Below are 25,699 nucleotides of genomic sequence, written 5' to 3' on the forward strand. Positions count from 1 at the left end.
ATGATGTCATAAAGAAATGTTTACCTATTGCACGCGATTTCGCTATTGGACGTTAAAATGTGTTTTATATCAAAACTTGGATATTATTAATTCTTTGGCACACAGTCGTCTTGTTTGTATTTCAAATTCTGGGGTGGCATTGTTAAAATACAGTTTACACTCTTGGTTAAACATAGGGAACCATGGAACCTCATTGATTAATGTGGTGAATGCAATATACTTTGGCTCTGCTTTTTGTATAGACACCTAACAGCAGGGTAAAATCCCTTGTTTTTAAAATTAGGTGGCAATTACTATTACGCTTATATGCTTTAGTGTAAATTTTGTGTGTATAATTATTGCTCTTGCTTATAAAACAGCATCTAACTTTGTTTAGAATTAAATAAATAAGGTTGAAATGATGCTGCATACTTTCAACTGCTGTAGGTCTTATTCAAGATATCACTATCTGCTTCACTATGCACGATATTATAACCAACGAACGTTAACAAATAATGGGACCATACTGCGACTACAGGCGCCTTTTTCATCACCATTTCATACAAATGGCGTAAACGAACACAGACTCCTACACACCTGCAGTGTAAATTTTGATAAGTCTAAAGTTGAGAACTCTTTGAAGGAGAAAAAGAAACAGAAAACTGCTTTGCAAAGTGAAACAGTTGTAAAAGGTACTGCAAAAGATACTAAAGTCGGGCAAGAACAAACATTGGATGTTGCTAAGAAGTCACTATGGCAACGATTTGTGGCGGAAGTGAAACATTATTATCACGGGTTTCGTCTCCTTGGACTCGATATTAAAATCGCGTCGAAAAGTTTGTGGAAAATATTAAACGGGGGGGTTTTGCAGCGAAGAGAAAGAAACCAGTTCCGTCGAGCTGTAGCAGATATTTTCCGCTTGGCTCCTTTTTCTGTGTTTATTATAATCCCATTTGCAGAGCTGGCACTGCCAGTTGTTGTGAAGCTCTTTCCAAACATGTTACCTTCCACTTTTGAAAGCTCTTCCATCAAGGAAAAACGGCTTAAAAAAGAACTAACAGTAAAACTCGAAATGTCAAAGTTTCTCCAAGATACAGTAGAGGATATTGCGATCAGATCAAAAAACTCTGCGAAGAAAAATCAGGCAGCTCAAGATTTCGTGAATTTCTTCCAAAAAATCCGCAATTCTGATGAAGAACCTACCAACGAGGAAATATTAAAACACGCAAAGTTATTCGAAGATCAGTTGACCTTAGATAGCATGACGCGGCAACAATTGATCGCATTATGTCGACTCATTCAAGTTCCAGCTGTGGGAAACAACGAACTCCTACGCTTTCTTCTCCAAATGAAATTAAACCGCCTGCATTCTGACGACAAAATGATTCAGGAAGAAAAAATTGAAAGTTTGACAACAGCTGAGTTGATGGCCGCATGTCAAGCTCGTGGGATGCGAGCTTTGGGGTATTCTCGTGCTAAGATGGAGCAGCAGTTAGCTGAATGGATAGATCTTCATATCAACCATAATGTTCCAAGCTCATTATTGTTATTAAGTCGAGTTCTTTATATGCCTGACCATGTACCTGTGGAAACTCGAGTAAAGGCAGCGATTTCAACACTGCCGGAAGATGTGGCCGGTAAAGTGGAAGTTAAAGCTGGAGAGTTAAACTTGGAGAGAGTTGATAATACTACGCGGTACAAGGCAGCACAACTTGAAAATACAACAATTGAAGAAGAAACTTCGAAAAAAGAAGAAGAAACGGCGACAAAAGTTGAAGTGGAGGAGAAAATTCCGGAGGTTGAAAAAGTTCCAGTGACCGAAGTGGTTGAAGAGACGATGAGTGAAGGTCCTGTGTTGGTGGATAAAGCTAAGGTGGTTTGTGAGGATAATAAAATCACATTGGAGGAGATTGATGTCTTGGAGGAAGTGATCACAAAGCAAGTGAAGAAGGATAAGATCTTGGATGCAGCGAAGAGCGATCTCAAGGATTTAGTGGAAGATGTTGTGGAGTATCAGGATGATGTGAATACTCTGAGATCAGAGGTTAAAGATGAGGAAGATGGACTGATCTCTAAAGACACAAAAGCAGGAGCCCGCATCCAAAAGAGGATCGGCAAGTTGATTGGAAGGATGGAGCAGATCGTGGTGGATTTGGAGAAAGAAGATAAAGAGGTTATTGATGAGGAGCGATCCGTGGATGTTGGGGAGATGATGCAAGCCGTGCATGCTCTTCAAGTCATCCCAGAGGAGAAACTTTGCAGGATCTTCGATACCTTGGACACAGATAAAGATGGGAAGATAAATATTGAAGAAGCGGGAAATATTATTAAAGTTTTGAACGAGGAAAACGTTGAAGTAACGCACCACCAGCTTGAAGAGATTGTAAAGTTGTTGGAAAAACAAACTGAAACACCTGATAAGATACAGCAGTAGTTCCTTACCTTTTCACACAAAGTGTTTTCTAGGAAATTGTCGCATGCGTAATATTTACAGGCGCCACACCTGGGGTGGCAGGGTGGGCAGGCCTACCCTTGATTTTTGCACTGCATTAATCAGTAAGTGAGTCAACATTACAACCAATATGTTAGGCTTTGATAGCAATACGTCTAATTTAATTTAAAAATGCTGTTTCTACATTAAAAAGTTTGGTGCTTATAGCGTAGCAAGGAAGACAATTAGACACACGACAAAATTTTAGTTGTATTGTTAAATATCCTTATTGGAAAATTGGGTTTCTTCTGTCCACCCTGCCACCCCAGGTTTGGCGCCTATGGTTGTGTTTTTATATAAAGGGTAATTCCTCTGTCTTTGTACTGAAGAATGAAATGCAATCAATTTAAATTGTTGATATTCAACAAGTACACTATTATACAAATTCTATAAAGTTTATAATTGTTGGCAAACCAGTATGAAAATTGGACCAAAAATATTTGTCAGCATTTCCATGTCACCATGGCACTGTGCCGCGATCCCGGAGACTGGTATGGTGCCACGGCTTCACGTGCGGTGCCACGGCTTCACGTGCGGTACCACGGCTTTATGTGCGATGCCTCGGCACTGACCTGCAGCCCAGTGTTTGCCTACCCTCTTATTTAAAAAATAAAATTTGTTAAAAAAATAATAAAAAAAACTTGTTAAAAAATAATAATAATATATTGAACACAGATTCTTTTTTCTATTGTACTGTATTAATGATTTGGACTAAAATTCTTTATGTAATTTCACTTTATTATTTCTAAGTTGCAAGCATGTTGAACTGTGAAACGAGAAATTCTAATTATGTTGATGCAATTAGTTTGAGTGTTTAGATAAAACTTAATTTATGTTCGGAAATAATATATTTCCTCTGAAACTTTGGCTGTAAACCCGATAATAAATTTTTCAGTTAATTTAAAACTTTTCGGTTGATTAATTTTTTCGGTTAAAAATTTTCCCTACAAAAATTTTTTTGTTAAATTATTTCTTTCAAAAAATTCTTATAGTCAAAAACTGATACGCACTGTGTTGTAATGGATAGTGACGCTGCTACAGCGATTATTGTGAATGTCAGCATTTGTCTTGCTTTATATTGTCTATGATTGTTGTTGTTGCAAAATAACTAATACATGGTTTAAATAATTCTAGACGAGATAGAATCATTAAAATGCAAACAGATGTCGAAGTGAAACAAGAAGCAACAATTCCTTTGACTTTAGAAACAGAGTAAGTGACATCAGCCTATACTTTTGTGTCTTGTGTATAAGAACACACTATATGTGTTGTTTTATATTTGGTGAAGATTGTTGGGGTAATGGGCCAACTGTGGTCCAAGTCCCAGGTCCCATAGCGTGCCTCACTGTAGGACCTCACCCATATAGAATAGAATGTGCATATACAATGTTGGGGTAATGAGCCAACTGTGGTCCAAGTCCCAGAGCATGCCTCACTGTAGGATCTCACCCATATAGAATAGAATGTGCATATACAATGTTGGGGTAATGGGCCAACTCTGGTCTAAACCCCAAGTCCCATGGCCATGCCTCACTGTTGGACCTCACCCATATAGAATAGAATGTGAATGAATGAATGAATGAATGAATGAATGTAACTTACTTTATCCTCGCGTGGCCGGAAAACGACAGTCGTTATAACAAGGGTTTAACACCTCGTGCCAGCTTACGAGTTGCCATGTGGTTACTTTGTGGGTGATTATTATTTTTTTTTTGGATTTTTTCATTTTTTTTTATGTATGGCTGATAATTTGGACAACCCATTAGAGACCACTGGGTTGAAGCAATTGTCGTTAAGTGTCTTGCCCAAGGACACATACGCCCACAATGGTAGCAGCGACGAGCCTTGAACCCATTACCTAATGGTTACAGGCAGGCGCGCTAACCACTACGCCACGGCGCCGGAATGTGCATATACAATGTTGGGGTAATGGGCCAACTCTGGTCTAAACCCCAGGTCCCATGGCCATGCCTCACTGTTGGACCTCACCCATATAGAATAGAATGTGCATATACAATGTTGGGGTAATGGGCCAACTCTGGTCTAAATCCCAGGTCCCATGGCATGCCTCACTGTAGGACCTCACCCATATAGAATAGAATGTGCATATACAATGTTGGGGTAATGGGCCAACTCTGGCCTAAACCCCAGGTCCCATGGCCATGCCTCACTGTTGGACCTCACCCATATAGAATAGAATGTGCATATACAATGTTGGGGTAATGGGCTAACTCTGGTCTAAATCCCAGGTTCCTTAGTGTGCATGATTTTAAAATGCTTGCTGTTTACAAAATAGAAAATGTCAATTTTTGGGCAATGTGTTTAAATTCTGGCTTCATCCTGATAAAAAACACAAAACAATCTCCCACAAAGTAACATACGTAGTAACTTGTAAGTAAGCATGAGGTGTATGGAACAGAACAGTGAGAACACCCATTATATGTTCTGAGTTAAATAAGTTACATTCATTGATCCCAGGATTTTGGCTCTTTGCAATGACAACCCTAAAGGAATCAGTGACAAGTCACTTGAAAGTGCTCTGGCGGGGTATGACGTCAAGCAGCGCGTCACCGCAATCAATCGACTCCTTACAATGGTAGGGATTGTTTTGTCATAGTTGAATAACAAGTGACGAAACAGTATTGATTGTTCTGTAATAATAGAAAATGTGAATTGTTAATTAAACAATTTTTTTTATAAAGTATCGATTGATTATAATACCGTGTGGCCTTCATTATAATGTATATAATAGGGTGGGGGAAGATGGGACACTCTTTTATTCTATTTTTGCGTCCCATTTGATTGTAAACAAAAAAACGTATCCTTACGACTCCCACAGACCGTTTATTGTTTAAAACACAATCATAATATTTTAATATTATGTGCTAAAGGTGTCATGCCTTCCCTTACCCTACTATATATGTACAGCTTATACTGGTATACAATTCAATATTATTATGGCAGCACACATAACATTGTCTGACACAAATGTACTTGTTTGTTGTCATTGTTTACGTTCTGAAGCGAGAAATTGATAAACAAGCAATTTCCTGTGAAATTTGTTGTGGCTAAAGTTTCCATGAAGTATTCATAAACAAACTACCAACGTAGGCGCCAAACCAGGGGTGGTAGGGTAGGCGGGCCAACCCTGGAATTGCAATTGTTGCAATAATCTGTATAATAAACCAATAAGTCAAATTTATTTATAGTGTGTTCAACTATCCTTGGTGCATTTTAATAAGTTTGGCGCTTATCATTACCAGAGATGTAAGTGTCACTGAAATCTGCTTGATTTCTTCTGGTAAATTCTCATTCTGTCACTAAGCGCTTAGCTATCTCACTTAACCATGGTCACCAAACTACCTCAAATGCATGGGAGGCAGGAATAGTAGACATAAATATATTTTTCACTAAAGTTTGATTGAATTTTTCCATTTACCAGTCTGTAACTTAACACTCATTAACTCATTTAATCAATTCATGTAAAATGCAGGAAAAGCAGGAATAGTAAGACACAATCAGATGATATAAATCTAACTTATTGGTTGTAATGTTTACTGATTTAAGTGTATTCAAAATTTTAGAGTAGGCCTGCCCACCCTGCCACCCCAGGTTTGGTGCCTATGATACCAACAAACACACCACGAACCCACTTTGATTTATGCAGAAAGTTCCAAGGTTGGCCAGGGCCTGCCACCTCATGTTTGGCGCTTATAATAGCAATAATATATGAATGTAACTTACTTTATCCTCGCGTGGCCAGAAAACGACAATCGTTATCACATGGGTTTAACACCTCGTGCCAGCGTACGAGTTAAAATGTATGTTACTTTGTGGGTGATAACTTCTACATTGAAATTCCATACAGGGTAAACTGGAGTTACTTAAAGGCTCGTCTGGGTTGATATATAGAATCAAAACTCCTTCAGCAGTTGGGTAAGTGTAAATGTATTGTATGGGTTATGGTGTTGGTGTGTCTGACTAGAAACCTTACTCCTATATAATATAGTAGTGTAAGGAATGATGGGACACCTTTTCATTCATGTGCTGAAGGTGTCCCATCTTACCCCACAGTACCATATAACTGTATTATACTCTGGGTGTTGAGGTAATAGACCTACATTCCAGGTTTCAGGTGTGCCTCATAGAATGGAATATCTATTATTAGGTGGCCATAAACTGCCTCGGTGCGGTCTAGATGGTAGCACCCTGGGTGTTGGGGTAATAGACCTACATCCCAGGTCTCAGGTGTGCCTCACTGAAGACCTCACCCTTATAGAATGGAATCTCTATTATTGAGTGTCTATAAACTGCCTCGGTGGGGTCTAGATGGTAGCACCCTGGGTGTCGGGGTAATATAGTTTATAGAATAGAAACTTCATTATCAAGTGTCTCTAAACTGGATGCTTATAAGACACAAAGTACAAACAGATAACACATTAAAATAACTTACACCCAACGTATGTAGATCGATTAGCGGTGTAGACAACCAGGAGAAGTTGGTGTACCAGATAATTGAGAGCGCGGGGAACAAAGGTATCTGGACACGTGAGATAAGGTATAAATGCAACCTCATGCTCACTGAGGTAAACAAGATACTGAAGAACCTGGAAAGTAAGAAGATTATTAAAGCTGTCAAGTCAGTTGCGGTGAGTGAGCGACATTTACCTTGGATTATGTGAGAAGTTTTCTATATGGGTGAAGTCCTATGTTGAGGCACGCCATGGGACCTGGGATTTAGACCAGAGTTGGCCCATTACCCCAACATTGTATATGCACATTCTGCTCTATATGGGTGAGGTCCTGGGTTTTATGTTGACCATTTACCCCAACACCCAAGGTGCTACTGCATGAATCTTACATGACATGAGTGAACAATACTTTTATGTTAGGAGTGTATTTGACTGTTTAATACATTGAAACCTTTAACGTATAAACGGCTGCCTACAACAGCATTGAGTAAATGTGATAAGGTTTTCTAACTGTTTATCATGGCAATCTATATCAGACAATTAGATGTGGAATTTATTACCAGATGAACTGGGCATCAGATATCTACTATCTACAATAATGCGGCCAAGTTGTTGTTTTAACATTTACCCAGAAAATGCACAGTATATGTTAAAATACAACAGTAAATCTACGGTCTTTTTCAATGTGTTTTTTGTATCGATTTAAGCCTCAAACCTTTCCTTCAACCACTACCTACTTGTTTACACTGTGTTACTTTCTATGCATATGATATAACATGGTCGTACCTTAATCGTTACACATACCCACCCCAGGCTGCTAAACGCAAGGTCTACATGTTGTACAACCTACAACCCGATCGTTCGGTGACAGGGGGCGCGTGGTATAGCGACCAAGACTTTGAATCTGAGTTTGTGGAGGTTTTGAACCAACAGTGTTTTAAATTCTTGCAACAAAAATGCGAAAACGCAGAGAAGGAAGTGAGTGGTCGTGTTATACTTTATTATTACATTATATTCCTCTAGTTTTGTCCATACTATAACCCAGTAATTTAGAGAATCCAGGTTTTACGCTGCTACCATTGTGGGCAAATAAGTGTCCTTGGGCAAGACACTTAACTGCAATTGTTCCAACCCAGTGGTAAACTGTTTTTATTACATTACATTACCTGTAGCTCTTCTTGTGCTAAAGCAAAAGCAGTTCACCCCAATGGTTAGCCGCATACCTCTAGCCCAGAGTTTACAGGTTCAAGGCTTGATGCTGCTACCATTGGGGACTGTGGGAGTATTAGAAGTGTCTTTGTGCAAGACCGTTACCTGCAATTGCTCCAACCCAGTTAGTCACTAATGGGTTGTTAAAAAAAACCCACAAAGTTACACAGATTATGGATTGTACAAATTCACAGCCAAATCAATAACTATACAGAAAAACAATCACCCACAAAGTTACATGTGTGGTAACTTGTAAGCGGGCACGAGGTGTTTGTAACAGATCACCGGTGTTATAACGACTGTCGTTGCCCGCCACGAAAGTATAAATAAGTTACATACGTTCGTGGTAACTTACAATTGCTCCAATCCAGTGGTAACAATTTAGTTGTTTAAATTATCACTATACATAAAACTATCACCCGAAAAGTTACATATGTGGTTACTTGTAATTTCTCCAACCCATAACCCATTAACATTCCAACAGACCACCCTCTCACCCACAGCGACCAACGCAAGTAGTTTTGCTTCTTCTGAGGAAGTTTTGGAATTTATATCAAAACTTGGGATCAGTAAAGTAAGTTCTAACTTGTAATGTTTTTCAACTTTTAACTGCTGCTTGTTAATTACTCGGCTTAGTATCATTCCTTAAAAAGGTACACATTTATGAAACGTGCATGATACTACAAAATATCAAAAATGGATTTACAAAAAAACTCAGTTTATAATAATAACTGTTTTCCAACTCAAGTTAAATACTATTGTTATGGCACATTATATACTATCTGGATAGCTTTACTACTAGTCCTACAAATTCTATTTTATTATAACTGTTTTCGGCTCAACTTTGAGCCGAAAACTTCGAATTGCTGTAACTGTCAACTTCGAATTGCTGTAACCTTCAAACTGACTTAAATATTGTTGTTATGTCGTATTACAAAAACATCCTATATATTATCGGGATAACTTTAAACATTACCATTAGTGCTACGAATTCTATTCTATATGGGCGAGGTCGTATACCAAGGCGTGAACCTACGTTTGTGCCACAGTTGGCCCATTATCAAAATTCCCACTTCGGCCCCTTAGTACTCGAACTATTAAACACTTTAGCCTGACAATAAACTAACGATCCAGTTATTTGATGCTTTTTCATATGATGCGTTTTTTACCAAGTTATAATATTTAACTTCTTCTAACCACTCAAAGTTTCACTTAATCTTTTAAACATAATATCTACAACAGACTTATGCTTACAACATTGGAATGCTTTAATGCAATTTCATTTGTACCAGGTCACATTATCCCCCGAGGACATAGAAACAATATTAAACACGTTGATCTACGATGGGAAAGTCCAACAAACTGTGGTTCCTGTTGCGAACGGGGAAAGTAAGAAATTGTTCAAAGCGTTGAAACCTCTCATTGAAACAACTGACTTCGCGAGGACGCCTTGCTCACTATGCCCAGTAAGTGGGAACAATATATACGCGTTTATAATAAATGTAGTGAGAAATTAGACTACAGTTTGATATTGCACCCTTGAAAATGCAACAAAATGTCTTTTATATATCGTAACAAAAAACAGGTATCAGGCAAATTGTCGTGGTTGAGCTTCCATGGAAATTATGTTGATGTGAGGTGAACAGTAAGGCTCGCGAGTCCAAGCTTTTAGGACTTAGGTTCGGTACATCCCTAACGCTGGGAAATTTAAATCCGATACCAGATTTAAGTCTCCACACTATACCTGTAGCCTTATGTCATGTGTATGAAAATATATATTGTTAGGTGTTCAATGAATGTCAGCCTGGTGGAGAAATATCACCCGAGAATTGTTTGTACATGGATGAGTGGATGGAATACTGATTGGGGAGTTTATATCACGTTGGGGGAATTCCCTTTGGAATGAGCTACAAGAGATTTGGTTGATAAAGAAGTTGGGATGATTGTTGGTGTAATATTCCTGTTTGTATGATTGGACATTTGAAATTGGAAGTGGTTTAAGAGTGAGTATCACAATACCTAGTAATAATATAACACTCACTCTTGTCTCATCTAACACTGAGGATGGTGCAGTTTCAGTTAATCAACTTTAACCATCCTGAGTGTTAGATGAGACAAGAGTGAGTGTTATATAAAGTCCAGCTTGGTACTTGTAACATTCACTCTTGTCTCATCTAACACTGAGGATGGCTAATTCTTTTACTGTTAAATTTCTTTTCTTACGCGTTTCAGTTTCACTGCCACCTTATTTCAATCGATGGAAAATTTAATAAATTATTGCACGTCAACAAATAGTGTGAATATAAAGTAAATATAATGGAGGAAAATTACAAAAAAATAAAATAATTGTTTTTTAACTTTGCCATAAGTATGTTTATACCTATCTGTTCCTGCTACTTGATTTTGTAAATTTATGTAATTTGTTAGCCAGTAAAAATTGAATACAGATTCGTTCCACCACAAGTATATGATCATGTGATTGCAAGGTTGTATAGAATCATGTAATATAAATTGGAATATATGATAATGTATGTTCTATATGGGTGAGGCACACCATGGGACCTTGGCCAGAGTTGGCCCATTACCCCAACATTGTATATGCACATTCTATTCTATATGGGTGAGGTCCTACAGTGAGGCGCGCCATGGGACCTGAGATTTAATCAAAAGTTTGCTCATTACCCCAACACCCAGGATGTAATAATTACTGATATATTGGTGTAGATATAATATATTATAACAACAAAGATATAGAAATTTGGGAAAATTTGTCCCAGGATTAAAAGAGATAAATATATGAATGATGTAACTTATCATTGTTTAACTCTATGATGTAATAATGGATCCTCTATGATGTAATAAATGGATAGTTCTAGAAACCTCGGCGAAAATCGTCCAGAATATAAGCTGGTACGTGGCCTTCCACCATCTGTGTAACAGGGATGAATGTAAGCTATATATCCTTGTGCAGCGTGGACAGTTGTTTTCACATTTTTGGGGTTATTAATTATCCTCAACGACAGTGGTTATAACACCGGTGTTCTGTTTTGTAAACCTCATTCCCGCTTATGAATTACCACATATGTAACTTATTTATCCTTGCATGGTGGGGCAATGGTGTTCTGTTTCATACACCTGCCCGCTTACAAGTTACCACGTATGTAGCTTGTTCATCCTCGCATGGCGGTCAATTACAGTTGTTATAACACGTGTGTTCTGTTTCGTACACACTGTGCTTGCTTGAGTTAAATATGCGAGTCACACATATTTTACGTTGCGTCTATGTGGGTATGTGTCTTAGGGTAACACATTTAAAAGAAACATACATAGTATGTTTTAAGTTTCTAATTTAAGGTGGCACAAGGTGTTTAAAAACATTATACTGGTGTTATTTACTGCGTGCAGCGCACAATAGAATGTCAAACTAACTTTCATTTTGCCGGCACGCAAACAAATTATTATCATCAGAAATTAGTTGTAACTTGCAACAGTTGGTTATTTCTAAGCAGGTATAAGATGAGTGAAGTCACCATATTTACATAATAGTTATCGTAAATGTAAACTAAACATCCATGTCACTCATTATCAAGAATAAATTTGTAAGAGTCTAATTTTTATAAGATGTATGAAGCCACCACACTCCTATAATAGTTATTTCTACATATTATATTTATCACACAAATAATCAAGCCATCATTTCTCACCTTTCGTTTAATATTTCCATAAAACACAAAATCCTCAAGAAAAGCGGCCACGTTGATTGCTTCAGGTGGGAGGTCACTTGTTCTGTTGCTGCTGTAATTCAACATTGTAATTATATTACAACGCGATAGATACGCCTATATACGAATAAATTGCCAAAAGAGCTTAATAGAATCGTCTTTCTAAATGCAAACCATTTTGGCTTTTTCCTTTTAAATAGACTATTTTGCCTCTTCATTTATTATTTTCATTTATTTTCAAATTTAATTTTTTCTCGTCTCACCTGCCACTAGAGGCGGCAATGCACGAACGCAGATATTGTCCTAACATTTCTATGAATTTCTGCGTTTCGTTCGCATGAAATTGTTGAAGCAAAGTCAGCATCCCGATAATAAAGGGAGGGGCGTCGACCGAGTCGTTCACTTTCTTGCAGACCAATCCACCTGTGTGAAAGTTACTTAGTTGTAGTTGCTGTATTTGCTGTATTTGCTGTATTAAAATGGTTGAAATGAACATAACTTATTTATTCTTGTGTCTGTGAGATTTTATTGAATGTTACTTATATATAGGGCAACAACAGTCGTTATAACACAAGTACTTGGTGGTTGTTTTTTCTTAATTTATTTACTGGCCAATGACAGTTGTTATAACACGGTTGTAACTTCATGGTGATTGTATTGAATGCATCTTATGAATGTATTTATAAATTATGTATAGTTGGTTTTAATACAACATGTGTATCATGCACGTATGTAACTCATTTATCCTCGCAAAGCGTGACAACGACAGTCGTTATAACACAAGTGTTCTGTTTCATACACCTCGTGCCTGTTTACAAGTTACCACGCATGTAACTTATTTATCCTCACATGGTGGGGCAACGACAGTCGTTATAACACAGGTGTTCTGTTTCATACACCTCGTGCCAGCTTACAAGTTACCACGTATGTAACTTATTTATCCTCGCAGGGCAACTACAGTAGTTATAACACGGGTGTTTTGTTTCATACACCTCGTGCTCGCTAAGAGTTACCACGTATGTAATTTAGTGGGGATTGTTTCAACAAGCCATTAGTGACCACTGGATTGGAGCAAAATCCATCAAGTGTCTTGCCAAAGGACAAATATGCCCACAATGGTGGCAGCATCGAGCCTTGAACCCAGTGTTAAATATTTAAACTTTATCAAAGTGAACATAATAGACTTACAAAGTGGTTTACTGTATTGTAACTTCTGTAGTTGAGTTATTGTGAAGAGGAAACAAAGGAGGGAGAAGTGAGACAATCGCCTGTATGATGTCATAAAAGGATTTAAAAAAGTGGGAAAATTGCACAGGATTTAATAGGCAGTTTATAGACGCTTAATAATAAAGATTCTATTCTATAAGGGTGAGGTCTTTAGTGAGGCACACCTGAGACCTGGGATGTAGATCTATTACCCCCAAATGACTAGATACCTCACTAAAAAAAAACTTTTTATTAGGATTGCAAAGTAGATCCATAAAACCAAAGCTTCCCCAACCTTACAACACATTTTGTCCTTCTAATATTTTTGCGATATGCAGTAGCAATACTTTATCTAAAATTGGTCTTGGCGAACCCCAAGTTCGTTACGGGACCCAGTTTTGGAAGTCCTTTGTTAAACCATTTGAATACTTCCATAGTAATCCCAACATTAAACCCGCTCACTTACTTAGTAGTAATATAAATCTTCTTCATAACTTCTCCCATCCCCATCCCATCAATAAATGAAGTTAGTTCAAACATCATGGAGTCATCGTTGGGGTACGGTTTCTCGGGGTCTTTGTAGTGAGCTTCAACTGCTGTGAGTAACGCCCTGGGAAGTTGGGTGGTTAGGGACGTGCTGTAGTTATAAAAAGTTTGGGTTTCGCATTCATTTTTGATACAGAACTCCCATGTTATAACGACTATCGTTGCCCTACCATGCGATGATAAAATTTGGCCAATTACCCCAACACCCGGAAAGCCCATTTAATTCCTTTAAGCGACCAGTCCCGCGACACCACAGTCGGATGTGTATTATTTGCCTAATTGCATCATTTTTTATCCATGTATGCTTAAGATTTACTACACTTTTCAACTTTGTGTATGATCTAATTTGATATGGCTTACAATTTGGACAACCCATTAGTGACCAATGGGTTGGAGCAATGTCAGTTAAGTGTCTTGCCCAAGGACACATACGCCGATCAGTTTTAGTACCGCCGTCGAGCATTGAACCGGGGACGCTTTGGTTTCGATGCAGGGGCCTGAACCACTGAGCCACATCGCCGAACCTGTGATGTTACATTCAACTTAACATACTTGTTCATCGTATAAACACCGGATGCGAGTGACTTGGATTCGAACTTGCACGAGAAGTTAAGTTCGTTTCCAATTTGTCGACGAATAAGTTGAATTTGTCCGATACGCATGGCTGCTTCGATAAAAGTCGGCCACACCTTATTTGCACGCTGGTTCACGCTGTTAAATATCTTGGACGGATTTTCTGGGGAGTTTTAATAAAATGTTTGTTTACCTTTATGTGGAATAAACTTTTCGGTTCATCTGATATAAAAACACTAATTTTATTCAAATGTTTTATATCAGGGTTTGGCAACGGGGGCATCAATTTATCGTTTTATACCAGGTACACCAAAAAATACTACAATATTAAAATACTTCTACCACTCAGGCATAATGGGAAATATTTGTTTCGGCTTATCTGGATAAAACGGTTATTTTATTCCAACCTTTGTCTGCCGTACCCTGACGAATTCTTTTAAAGGGGGCAGCAAAAAAGGTTGGAATAAAACGAACGTTGAATGGTTTTGGGTAGTGCCTTTGGGCTGCTAAAGTTACCGTGCATGAAATTTGGTTGCTCTTTAATTTGGTCAGAATGCACAAAAATGTCAACAGTAATAATATTAACAATAGCTAGTTTGTCTCTTTCTTTGGGGGGCCGAAGATTTAAATGCAAAGACAGGATATAGCGACAAAGCAACAGTTGGTAAAATACGCTTACAGTTAAAACATATAGTGGGGTGGGGGAAGATGGGACACCTTTAGCCCAAAATATATAAATATCCTGATCGTATTTTAAACAATTAACAATGGTCTATGAAAGTCGCGAGATCAAGGTTTTATAATTCTTTGAATGTTCTTTGTTTACTACCAAAATGTACGAGAAAATGAAATGAAAAGGTGTCCCATCTTCCCCCATCCTACTATATTTACATTTAGTTGGAAGAAAATAAGCATAAACACTACACCTAACAGACATCAATTAAATTGTACACGCGTATTCGAAACAGATTAAACTAACAAAGTATATATACCTAATATATCACGGTGAGGAGTTATAGTTTTATGCACGGAACTCAACACATCTACCCATGCTTTGTCCTTCAACACACTGTGTTGTACCATCATAATGAACTGCTGTAGTTCACGAACAACCATGAAACTGAACAAGCGATCTAATCCAGACAACCCATACACACCAAGTGCTTCCTGGATCCTGAAAAAACATGGGCGAATATTTTTTATAAATTTTAATGAAATCTGGCGTGACATTGTTAAAATACAGTTACACTCATAGTTGTCAAACATAGGAAACCTCATTGATTAATGTGGTGAATGCAATATACTTTGGCTCTGCTTGTTTGTATAGACCTTTAACAGCAAGGTAAAATCTGGGGTGACATTGTTAAAATACAGTTACACTCATAGTTGTCAAACATAGGGAACCTCATTGATTAATGTGGTGAATGCAATATACTTTGGCTCTGCTTGTTTGTATAGACAGCTAACAGCAGGGTAAAATCTGGGGTGACATTGTTAAAATACAGTTACACTCATAGTTGTCAAACATAGGAAAATAAAACCCCCTTAAATAATAATCCCACATATATAACAAACAGACAAGGTATAGCTACAAAACCACAGTCCCTAAAACTACACAGAAATGGCAACATTAGGCTTTCTAAATCAGAGGTTTTTAATCTAACATTTCCCCAAAAATATAACGATAAGCAAATAAACCTCCTGAAAAAACCTTTTATTACATTTTATTTTAATTATAATAACAAAAATTTTAACTATAATAACAAAAAGAAAGAGACCAGTGCAAGATGTATGTGTACATAGGTGTCCTACGGTAACTAACTCAACTTTACTTTTATAACCAGCTTGTCCTCTGTACAACAGGCAGCATATATAACAAGCTACAAACCTTGTAAACAGCTTGGTATCAGCAACTTCAACTTTAGTTTTCACATCATACCAAGTTCCCAACAAATCAACATACGATGTTGTTCTAAAGTGTGTTTGATGATTAGTTAGGAAACTATGCGGTCCCAGAATCAAGGTTTTAATTAGATTGCTGTATTGTTAACTAACAGTTAAATACCCTGTAGTTTTGCTAATTTGGGTGACTTTTACTGAAGCTATTGTAGTGTGAATAAACAGACATGATTTTTGGTTGGTTTGGTCATTTATATCCTCGTGGGTGGGAACTTGAGTGACTTATCCATGGTTGCCACTCCCATGCCCACAGTTGAGTTACTGAAGCTATTGCAGTGTGTGGATAAGCAGACATGACTTTTGGTTGGTTTGGTCATTTATATTCTCGTGGGTGGGAACTTGAGTGACTTATCCATGGTTGCCACTCCCATGCCCACAGTTGAGTTGCTGAAGCTATTGCAGTGTGTGGATAAGCAGACATGACTTTTGGTTGGTTTGGTCATTTATATTCTCGTGGGTGGGAACTTGAGTGACTTATCCATGGTTGCCACTCCCATGCCCACAGTTGAGTTACTGAAGCTATTGCAGTGTGTGGATAAACAGACATGACTTTTGGTTGGTTTGGTCATTTATATCCTCGTGGGTGGGAACTTGAGTGACTTATCCATGGTTGCCACTCCCATGCCCACAGTTGAGTTACTGAAGCTATTGCAGTGTGTGGATAAACAGACATGACTTTTGGTTGGTTTGGTCATTTATATCCTCGTGGGTGGGAACTTGAGTGACTTATCCATGGTTGCCACTCCCATGCCCACAGTTGAGTTACTGAAGCTATTGTAGTGTGTGAATAAACAGACATGACTTTTGGTTGGTTTGGTCATTTATATCCTCGTGGGTGGGAACTTGAGTGACTTATCCATGGTTGCCACTCCCATGCCCACAGTTGAGTTACTGAAGCTATTGCAGTGTGTGGATAAGCAGACATGACTTTTGGTTGGTTTGGTCATTTATATCCTCGTGGGTGGGAACTTGAGTGACTTATCCATGGTTGCCACTCCCATGCCCACAGTTGAGTTGCTAAAGCTATTGTAGTGTGTGGATAAGCGGACATAACTTTTGGTTGGTTTGGTCATTTATATCCTCGTGGGTGGGAACTTGAGTGACTTATCCATGGTTGCCACTCCCATGCCCACAGTTGAGTTACTGAAGCTATTGCAGTGTGTGGATAAACAGACATGACTTTTGGTTGGTTTGGTCATTTATATCCTCGTGGGTGGGAACTTGAGTGACTTATCCATGGTTGCCACTCCCATGCCCACAGTTGAGTTACTGAAGCTATTGCAGTGTGTGGATAAACAGACATGACTTTTGGTTGGTTTGGTCATTTATATCCTCGTGGGTGGGAACTTGAGTGACTTATCCATGGTTGCCACTCCCATGCCGACAGTTGAGTTACTGAAGTTATTGTAGTGTGTGAATAAACAGACATGACTTTTGGTTGGTTTGGTCATTTATATCCTCGTGGGTGGGAACTTGAGTGACTTATCCATGGTTGCCACTCCCATGCCCACAGTTGAGTTACTGAAGCTATTGCAGTGTGTGGATAAGCAGACATGACTTTTGGTTGGTTTGGTCATTTATATCCTCGTGGGTGGGAACTTGAGTGACTTATCCATGGTTGCCACTCCCATGCCCACAGTTGAGTTGCTAAAGCTATTGTAGTGTGTGGATAAGCGGACATAACTTTTGGTTGGTTTGGTCATTTATATCCTCGTGGGTGGGAACTTGAGTGACTTATCCATGGTTGCCACTCCCATGCCCACAGTTGAGTTACTGAAGCTATTGCAGTGTGTGGATAAGCAGACATGACTTTTGGTTGGTTTGGTCATTTATATCCTCGTGGGTGGGAACTTGAGTGACTTATCCATGGTTGCCACTCCCATGCCCACAGTTGAGTTACTGAAGCTATTGCAGTGTGTGGATAAGCAGACATGACTTTTGGTTGGTTTGGTCATTTATATCCTCGTGGGTGGGAACTTAAGTGACTTATCCATGGTTGCCACTCCCATGCCCACAGTCGAGTTACTGAAGCTATTGCAGTGTGTGGATAAGCAGACATCGCTTTTGGTTGGTTTGGTCATTTATATCCTCGTGGGTGGGAACTTGAGTGACTTATCCATGGTTGCCACTCCCATGCCCACAGTTGAGTTACTGAAGCTATTGCAGTGTGTGGATAAGCAGACATGACTTTTGGTTGGTTTGGTCATTTATATCCTCGTGGGTGGGAACTTGAGTGACTTATCCATGGTTGCCACTCCCATGCCCACAGTTGAGTTACTGAAGCTATTGCAGTGTGTGGATAAGCAGACATGACTTTTGGTTGGTTTGGTCATTTATATCCTCGTGGGTGGGAACTTAAGTGACTTATCCATGGTTGCCACTCCCATGCCCACAGTCGAGTTACTGAAGCTGTTGCAGTGTGTGGATAAGCAGGCATGACTTTTGGTTGGTTTGGTCATTTATATCCTCATGGGTGGGAACTTGAGTGACTTATCCATGGTTGCCACTCCCATGCCCACAGTCGAGTTACTGAAGCTATTGCAGTGTGTGGATAAGCAGACATGACTTTTGGTTGGTTTGGCCATTAATGACCTAAGCCTGTTTTCACATTAAGAATACAATAGTTTGGCAAACGGCTTAATACAAAAATGACGCATATTTCTACACATGAAACAAACAAGTAAACAATATCAACGTAAATCTCTTACCTTCCGTCAGTTATTCTTAATGTTTCCCTAGCGAGACGACCGATGAAATTAACGGATCCATCAACGGGGGGAAACCGGGGTACCGGGATATCTTTGGATTGATATAAACTCTCGTAATCTTGGATCTGGGGTGAAGTTACATTTATTAAGTGGCGAGATTTAAACAAGATAGAATTGGACAGGACGGCAGAAACATATAGTTAGACGCACAATCTAGTAAAACAAATCTAACTTATTGGTTGTAATGTTTACTAATTAATGTAGTTCAAAAAAAATGTTCTTTAACCCAGTGGTCACTAATGGGTTGCATTCTGGGTGTCTCGGGTAATAGGCCAACTCTGGTTTAAATCCCAGGTCCCATGGCGTGCCTCACTGTAGGACCTCACCCATATAAAATAGAATGTACATATACAATGTTAGGGTAATAGGCAACTCTGGCCAAAATCCCAAGTCCCATGGCGTGCCTCACTGTAGGACCTCACTCATATAGAATAGAATGTGCATATATAATGTTGGGGTAAAGGGACAACTCTAACCTAAATCCCAGGTCCCATGGCATGCCTCTCTGTAGGACCTCACCCATATAGAATAGAATGTACATATACAATGTTGGGGTAATGGGACAAACTCTGGTCTAAATCCCAGGTTCTATAATGTGCTACACTGTAGGACCTCACCCATATATCATAGAATATACACAACAATTTACTTTTTGGCGCAAGAAACTGTTGCATTCTTGCTCTACATTGTAGTTTATAATACGAAGCATCTCCTTTTGCCAAATCTTCAATCCATAAATATCAACATAATCCTGATGAAAGAAAATTCAGTGTTTATTATAAACAGAGATAAATATATAATGCCGGGTTTTCTATAATAAGAGTGATTTTGTTGTGTATTAGAGGGGGGCAGATCCAGAATGCAGGGGTCCCTATACTGGTATACATATAACCCCAGGGTTAAATAGCAATTTGCTTGTTTAATGTGCAGGTATTAATGCAGAATATATCCAAAACTGTTATGATATAACTTAAATACCAGCAAGTAATATAAAAAAGGGTCCCTGTACTGGTTCCTGTGACCCAGGGTTAAGAGGCATCAATCATAGAAAACTCTCCAAAACAACTTTGTTATAATTAATTTGTTTAATGCAAAGTTATTATGGCAGAATATATTCAAAAATGTTCTGATATTATACCCGTAAATAATACAAAATGGTGCAATTTTTAACAAATAAAAACGCACTTTTTGTAGGATTTAAGTGCAGACTAAAGGACTATAAATAACCTCAAATGACCATATACAACCCATCAGTTTTAGTTTGACTCAAAAATGATCAAATTTATATAAATGATCCAAAACACCCCACACAGCAATAATAATAATAATATTAACAAATTTATTTGTCTCTTCGATTATGGTAGTGAAGATTTAGAAACATTTTTAACGAAAAGACATAGCGACAAAACAACAGTTGTTAAAACAAGCTTACTGTAAAAATATATATACGTTTTATTGAAGGAAAATAAGCGTGGTCACTACACCTAGCGGACATAATACACATCACAGTCTACCTGTATATATTCGAATGATCTCCTGTAAGCATCCATGGTTTGCGATAAAGTTTGAAGTTTTGGAAACAATTCACTTGTCTGGGGAGAGTGGTAATAATATGATATGTATAATCACTTTTTTTATGAAACAGAACACTTGTGTTATAACGACTGTCATTGCCCCGCCGCGCGAGGATAAATAAGTTACATACATGGTAACTTGTAAGCAGGCACGAGGTGTATGAAACAGAACACTTGTGTTATAACAACTGTCATTGCCGGTATTGCAATTTTCTTATACACCCCAAGTTTTATTGTACCGATATTTTTCTCTGCCTAACATGGCCAATATAAAACGTAGCATTTACTTGGCCTCACCTTAGCTTTAGGGTTAAATATGAGCATCTTATGCATAGCATGAGCAACCTGCATAACCAGCTCCTTACGTATGCCATCTTCAAGCAATTGTTTCGGATCGATTTTAATAATTCCAACCAATGTAGTTTTCATCATCAGTACGCCTTCAGTGAACACTGAGATTCCGTGCGTTAACTTGGCAACCTGCGCATAAATTAAATGTTCATCAAACATAAAAAAACGTTAAGTTACGCCTATATGGGGCTACCTGCATGGAAAATTTATCTGTCAGTCAAGCGTTAGGACCCTTTTATTTGGCCTTTTTAGGATGTCCGTTTTAAAAATTTTCTAAGATTATGGTTGGCACATAAATACCAACTCTGGACTAAATCCTAGGACCCATGACATGCCTCACTGTAGGATCTCACCCATATAGAATTGAATGTGCATATATAATGCAGAGGTAATGGGTCAACTCTGGTCTGAATTGTAAGCACAGTACACTTAACAGACTTAGCAGTGTGCCAAGCTGTAGGACACCAGACACACCGAATCGTATTCCCACACGGAGTATATCACCCATATAGAATAGAATAAAACGTGCAAGGTGGGGTAATGGAGACACCCTGGTCTACATTGCCCCGCTTTTGACCTCACCCATATAGAATAGAATCTCCACACAATATATAGCCCACCTCATATCTGGCATCTAGTTGTGCATATTCTCTCATCTTATCTTTCTCCAACCTTGTGGGAAGTTCATGTATTTGTGTGGTTTGTATTTTAACGATGCGTGCCAGAAGTCCAAACATTGTTTGGGGTATAATCTGGAGCACCTGTCAATCAAATGTAAGTGTCAATCAAATGTAAGTGTCAATCAATATAACTTTAAGTTACACGCATGTTGTAACTTATAAGCGGGCTGAAGGTGTATGAAACGGAACACACGTGTTATAAGACCGTCATAGCCCCGCCAAGCGAGGAAAAATAATAAATAAGTCATCAGCTTTGATAAAAGCTTGTCACAACAGGCAGCAGTCTGGGCAATACAAACACATACAAATTCGCTAAAAACATTCATACCGAGTTACAAAGACTGTTGTTGCCCAACTTTACAAGGATAAATAATAAAGTTATCATGTTTTTTGCCACTATAGGACCAGTTCTATACAAACACATCACCCACACCACAGGATCACGCTCCGCGTACCGTGTTATAAAGACTGTCGTTGCCTCTCTCAAGAATAAATAAATTAGAAAATACATTCATTCATTCATTTTCCCTACACATACACACATTACCTTTTTAAGTTTAAGATATCGTATTGCTTGCTACTATAAGCAGCAGTTATATACACCAAAAAATAGATCTAAACACCAAACGCCCTTACCTTTCTAACATAAGCCACCAATTCCCCAGAATAGTACTGAGACACACTGATAAGGTCACTACTGTTGGCTTGATTAATCCTCAACAATGGCAATTCCAATGTTGACGCAAGCTTAAGGAAAGTTGATCTCAGTTTAATTACCAAAGATGGAGTCCGTTTGATCCCTTCTTGCATGTTGCTGGTATAACTGTGGATAGAGTGTAAGAAGACACCCATGTTATAACTCGACAGTGAGCATGAGGTGTATGAATACACCATGTGTGTCTGGTGAAGACACCCATGTTATAACTTGACAGTGAGCATGAGGTGTATGAATACACCATGTGTGTGTCTGGTGTATAAAAAGACACCCATGTTATAACTTGACAGTGAGCATGAGGTGTATGAACACACCATGTGTTCGACAGTGAACATGAGGTCACTTACTTTTGATCCATCACCATCCAGGCGTAAGATAAATCGGCGACGATCTCTAGAGTGATGAGGACTTCCTCCTGGATGTTGACGGTCCTTATCATCTGATGTAGGAATCCTCGGGTGTCAGCGAGAAACTGACGAACCTGTGAAGAATACTCAATGTTTTTACAACATTATATATATATATATATATATATATCGACAAGGAAGAATTCTTTTCGGCAAAGTTTGCTGCGAAGTTAAAAAATATATAAATACCGTCAACAGATTCACTAGTTTAATCCAATGATAATAAAAACATTTACTTTTCTTTTCGATAGTGGAGTTTAAGGGAAAAATGGGAAATAACAAAAGACAGAATACAGCGACAAAGCGGCGACTGTTATTAAAACTGCTGACAGTACAACCTGCTCACCCATGTAGATTAAAACAAGTTTGCAACCAATTAAAACACTCAGCTTCCAACCTGTAGATTATTTTCCAGTTGATGAAACTCCTGTACCTCCTCCAACGCTTGCATCAGTTGCACCATCTTCCTACCAGCGGAGGTAGAGTCAGAATAATCGAGCGAGGATATTTGACGCGACATCTGCTCGAACCACGACTTCAGTTGGTCTGTTAGGAGGGCAGTTAGAATTCGATTAGTGTTTCTTTATGACTGTTTTAAAACTAGGTTTACTATTAAGGTTTTAAAGATTTGATCCGGCGCCGTGGCTCAGTGGTTTAGGCGTCTGCATCGAGAACCGAAGGGCCCCGGTTCGATGCTCGACGGCGGTACTAATACTGATCGGCGTATGTGTCCTTGGGCAAGACACTTAACGGACATTGCTCCAACCCAGCGGTCACTTATGGGTTGTCCAAATTACAGTCATACACAGGAAAAAAACAAACAATTACCCACAAAGTTGCATATATGTGGTGACTCGCTGCCCAGACGAGGATAAACCTTCTGTGGAAGTGCGTCCGGTTGTGACGTTGTGAGTACGAGTGTAGTTCTCGAATGATGTTCGCGAATCGTGTGAGAACGAGTTCGCAGAAATAGTCCGCAGATGGAGTCCTATATATACGGGTCAAGAATCGGGACAAAAAACGGAACTTGGTCGGGCCGGAGAACGAGTTCGCAGAAATAGTCCGCCGATGGAGTCCTACGGGTCAAGAGTCGGGACAAAAAACGGGACTTGGTCGAAACGGAGAACGAGTTCGCAGAAATAGTCTGCAGGTGGAGTCCTATATATACGGGTCAAGAATCGGGACAAAAAACGGGACTTGATCGGAACACTGGAGTCGGAACATGATAACAAGAACTTCACTACCGCGAGCACGTCACTTCCGGACGTACAAGGGTGTTGGGGTAATGGGCCAAGTCTGGCCTAAATCCCAGGTCCTCACAGACCTCACCCATACAGAATAGAATAGAATAGAAGGTTTTAAAGGTAAAATGTAAGCCATAAACAGAAAAACCAAATAACGGCTGTTATTACTCTGCCATGAAAGTATAACTTAAAAATAAAATCATTTAATTATTGCTGATATGTAATTTGTAAACAAAGCTTAGTCGTGTTTTCAGTGGTGAGATTTGAACCCTCAGACCGCATAGTTACGTTAGCATAAAAAACACACGCATTATAACCACTGTCATTGCCCCACGGCACGGGATACCCACAAGCAAACTTACCATTTTTCTCTATCCTTGTAAGAGGTTTGGAACCCGAGAAAACTTCAGCGAGTTCGTCCATTCTTTCAACTCCTTCCTTCTTACAACGATCCCAAGTCATCTCCTTGTCAGCTAACATCTTCTTGAACATCTGGGGTGGGTTCAAATATATGTGGAAATGATTTTATATTCGGCTTGCAAAGTCAGCAGTTTTAGGGTAAATTAGACACTGAACACATGCGGTGGTTTAAATATAGATTGATTTAATTATGAAGTTTTAATTGACAGTTCGCACGCTTGCATGTAGCCCAAAGGATCTAGGTTCAAGGCTTGGCGCTGCCACCATTGTGGACCTATCCTAAGGTTAATTGCTCTGATGCGGTCATTAATGGCTGCAGGGTGTATGAAACAGAACACCTGTGTTATAATGAGTATCGTTGCTCGCCATGCGAAGATAAATAAGTAACATATGTGGTAACTCGTAAGCAGGCACGAAGTGTATGAAGCAGAACACCCGTGTTATAACGACTGTTGTTGCCTCGCCACGCGAGGATCAACAAGTTACATACGTGGTAACTCGTAGGCGGGCACAATGTATATAAAACAGAACACCCGTGTTATAATGATTATCATTGCTCGCTATGCGAGGATAAATAAGTTATATTCATTCACTCTCCACATAAACAATATACAAAATACCTCTTTTAATTTAAGTTCCAACTGAGCTGTATGAAGTAGCAATTGAAATATATTGGCTTGTTTAACAGTGGTAGTGGTCAGTACAAGTTCACGGAGTTGTTTGCATTTCTTTATCAATTCACTACCTGTAAGTTAGTAGTCATTGAAATATAAATTTAAATTATATCCAAGCTTACTACCTGTAGGTTGAAGCTTGCATTAATATTAACATAACATAATTTAAGCTCAGAGAAAGCTTAGAGGTCTCAAACCATTGGCTTTTTTAATGATGGCATTTGGCTTGCAGAAAGATGTAACTTGGCATTTATTAGCATAATCTTTATGAATAAAACTTTTTCTGTAATTTTTACTGTAACATCATGCTAAGAATTGCCAGACGTGATTTCAGTTACACTATTATATTGCTATCGCGAAAAAAAAACTAAAGGTATTTAAATTTCATGTCTCCTTTTACAAAAGGTTCCTCGCTCTCATGATTTTATAATTTCTGTTTATGCGGGCTATGTAGAACTTCATATGAGGAATAACAGAAGTCAATATAACAAGTTACCTGTAACAATAGAGTGTAGCATTAACCATCTTATGCAGACATTGCATTCGCGAAGACAGTTCATCAGCCTTGGTATATTATCCAACATATAGTCCGATGTTAGAACACCTTCTTTAAGAAAATGGTCGACGTCTTTAAATGACTTCTGAAGTTGCCGTGCATGTTTCACTGCCTGTGCGGGAAAATATGATTTGTATTAGTTGGTATTACTTA

General features: G+C 38.7%; 3 protein-coding genes across 4 annotated transcripts in view; 2 read left to right on the top strand and 1 right to left on the bottom strand.

Annotated features, from left to right (window-relative positions):
- Window positions 1-30: 30 nt before the first annotated feature.
- Window positions 31-3,605, top strand: LOC149739302 (mitochondrial proton/calcium exchanger protein-like). Its single transcript, XM_089873953.1, has 2 exons — window positions 31-2,473; window positions 2,740-3,605. The coding sequence occupies exon 1, from the start codon at window positions 398-400 to the stop codon at window positions 2,411-2,413; it is 2,016 nt and encodes a 671-aa protein (XP_089730079.1). The 5' UTR covers window positions 31-397; the 3' UTR covers window positions 2,414-2,473; window positions 2,740-3,605.
- Window positions 3,542-10,443, top strand: LOC149739303 (DNA-directed RNA polymerase III subunit RPC6-like). Its single transcript, XM_089873976.1, has 8 exons — window positions 3,542-3,682; window positions 4,949-5,066; window positions 6,339-6,406; window positions 6,939-7,119; window positions 7,756-7,920; window positions 8,636-8,725; window positions 9,444-9,617; window positions 9,937-10,443. The coding sequence occupies exons 1-8, from the start codon at window positions 3,624-3,626 to the stop codon at window positions 10,012-10,014; spliced, it is 933 nt and encodes a 310-aa protein (XP_089730102.1). The 5' UTR covers window positions 3,542-3,623; the 3' UTR covers window positions 10,015-10,443.
- Window positions 4,042-25,699, bottom strand: part of LOC149739304 (WASH complex subunit 5-like) — a 31,647-nt gene continuing 9,989 nt past the window's right edge. The window contains exons 8-26 of one of the 2 annotated variants that reach the window (XM_089873949.1): window positions 25,487-25,658; window positions 24,937-25,061; window positions 24,259-24,388; window positions 23,050-23,198; window positions 22,593-22,726; window positions 22,167-22,353; window positions 21,471-21,611; window positions 20,797-20,979; window positions 20,440-20,517; window positions 19,575-19,676; window positions 18,866-18,990; window positions 16,087-16,170; window positions 15,191-15,372; window positions 14,178-14,361; window positions 13,546-13,689; window positions 13,062-13,141; window positions 12,137-12,296; window positions 11,856-11,943; window positions 4,042-11,080 (exon numbers count right to left, since the gene is read on the bottom strand). In XM_089873949.1, the coding sequence (XP_089730075.1) occupies window positions 11,024-11,080; window positions 11,856-11,943; window positions 12,137-12,296; window positions 13,062-13,141; window positions 13,546-13,689; window positions 14,178-14,361; window positions 15,191-15,372; window positions 16,087-16,170; window positions 18,866-18,990; window positions 19,575-19,676; window positions 20,440-20,517; window positions 20,797-20,979; window positions 21,471-21,611; window positions 22,167-22,353; window positions 22,593-22,726; window positions 23,050-23,198; window positions 24,259-24,388; window positions 24,937-25,061; window positions 25,487-25,658 (2,505 nt within the window). In that variant the 3' untranslated portion in view covers window positions 4,042-11,023. Of the gene's footprint in view, window positions 11,081-11,855; window positions 11,947-12,136; window positions 12,297-13,061; window positions 13,142-13,545; window positions 13,690-14,177; window positions 14,362-15,190; window positions 15,373-16,086; window positions 16,171-18,865; window positions 18,991-19,574; window positions 19,677-20,439; window positions 20,518-20,796; window positions 20,980-21,470; window positions 21,612-22,166; window positions 22,354-22,592; window positions 22,727-23,049; window positions 23,199-24,258; window positions 24,389-24,936; window positions 25,062-25,486; window positions 25,659-25,699 lie in introns of both variants that reach the window. The other variant, XM_089873948.1, reaches the window with a different exon arrangement.

This window comes from Ciona robusta, chromosome 3 (assembly GCF_009617815.1).
Source record: "Ciona robusta chromosome 3, ASM961781v2".
Taxonomy (NCBI): Eukaryota; Metazoa; Chordata; class Ascidiacea; order Phlebobranchia; family Cionidae; genus Ciona; species Ciona robusta.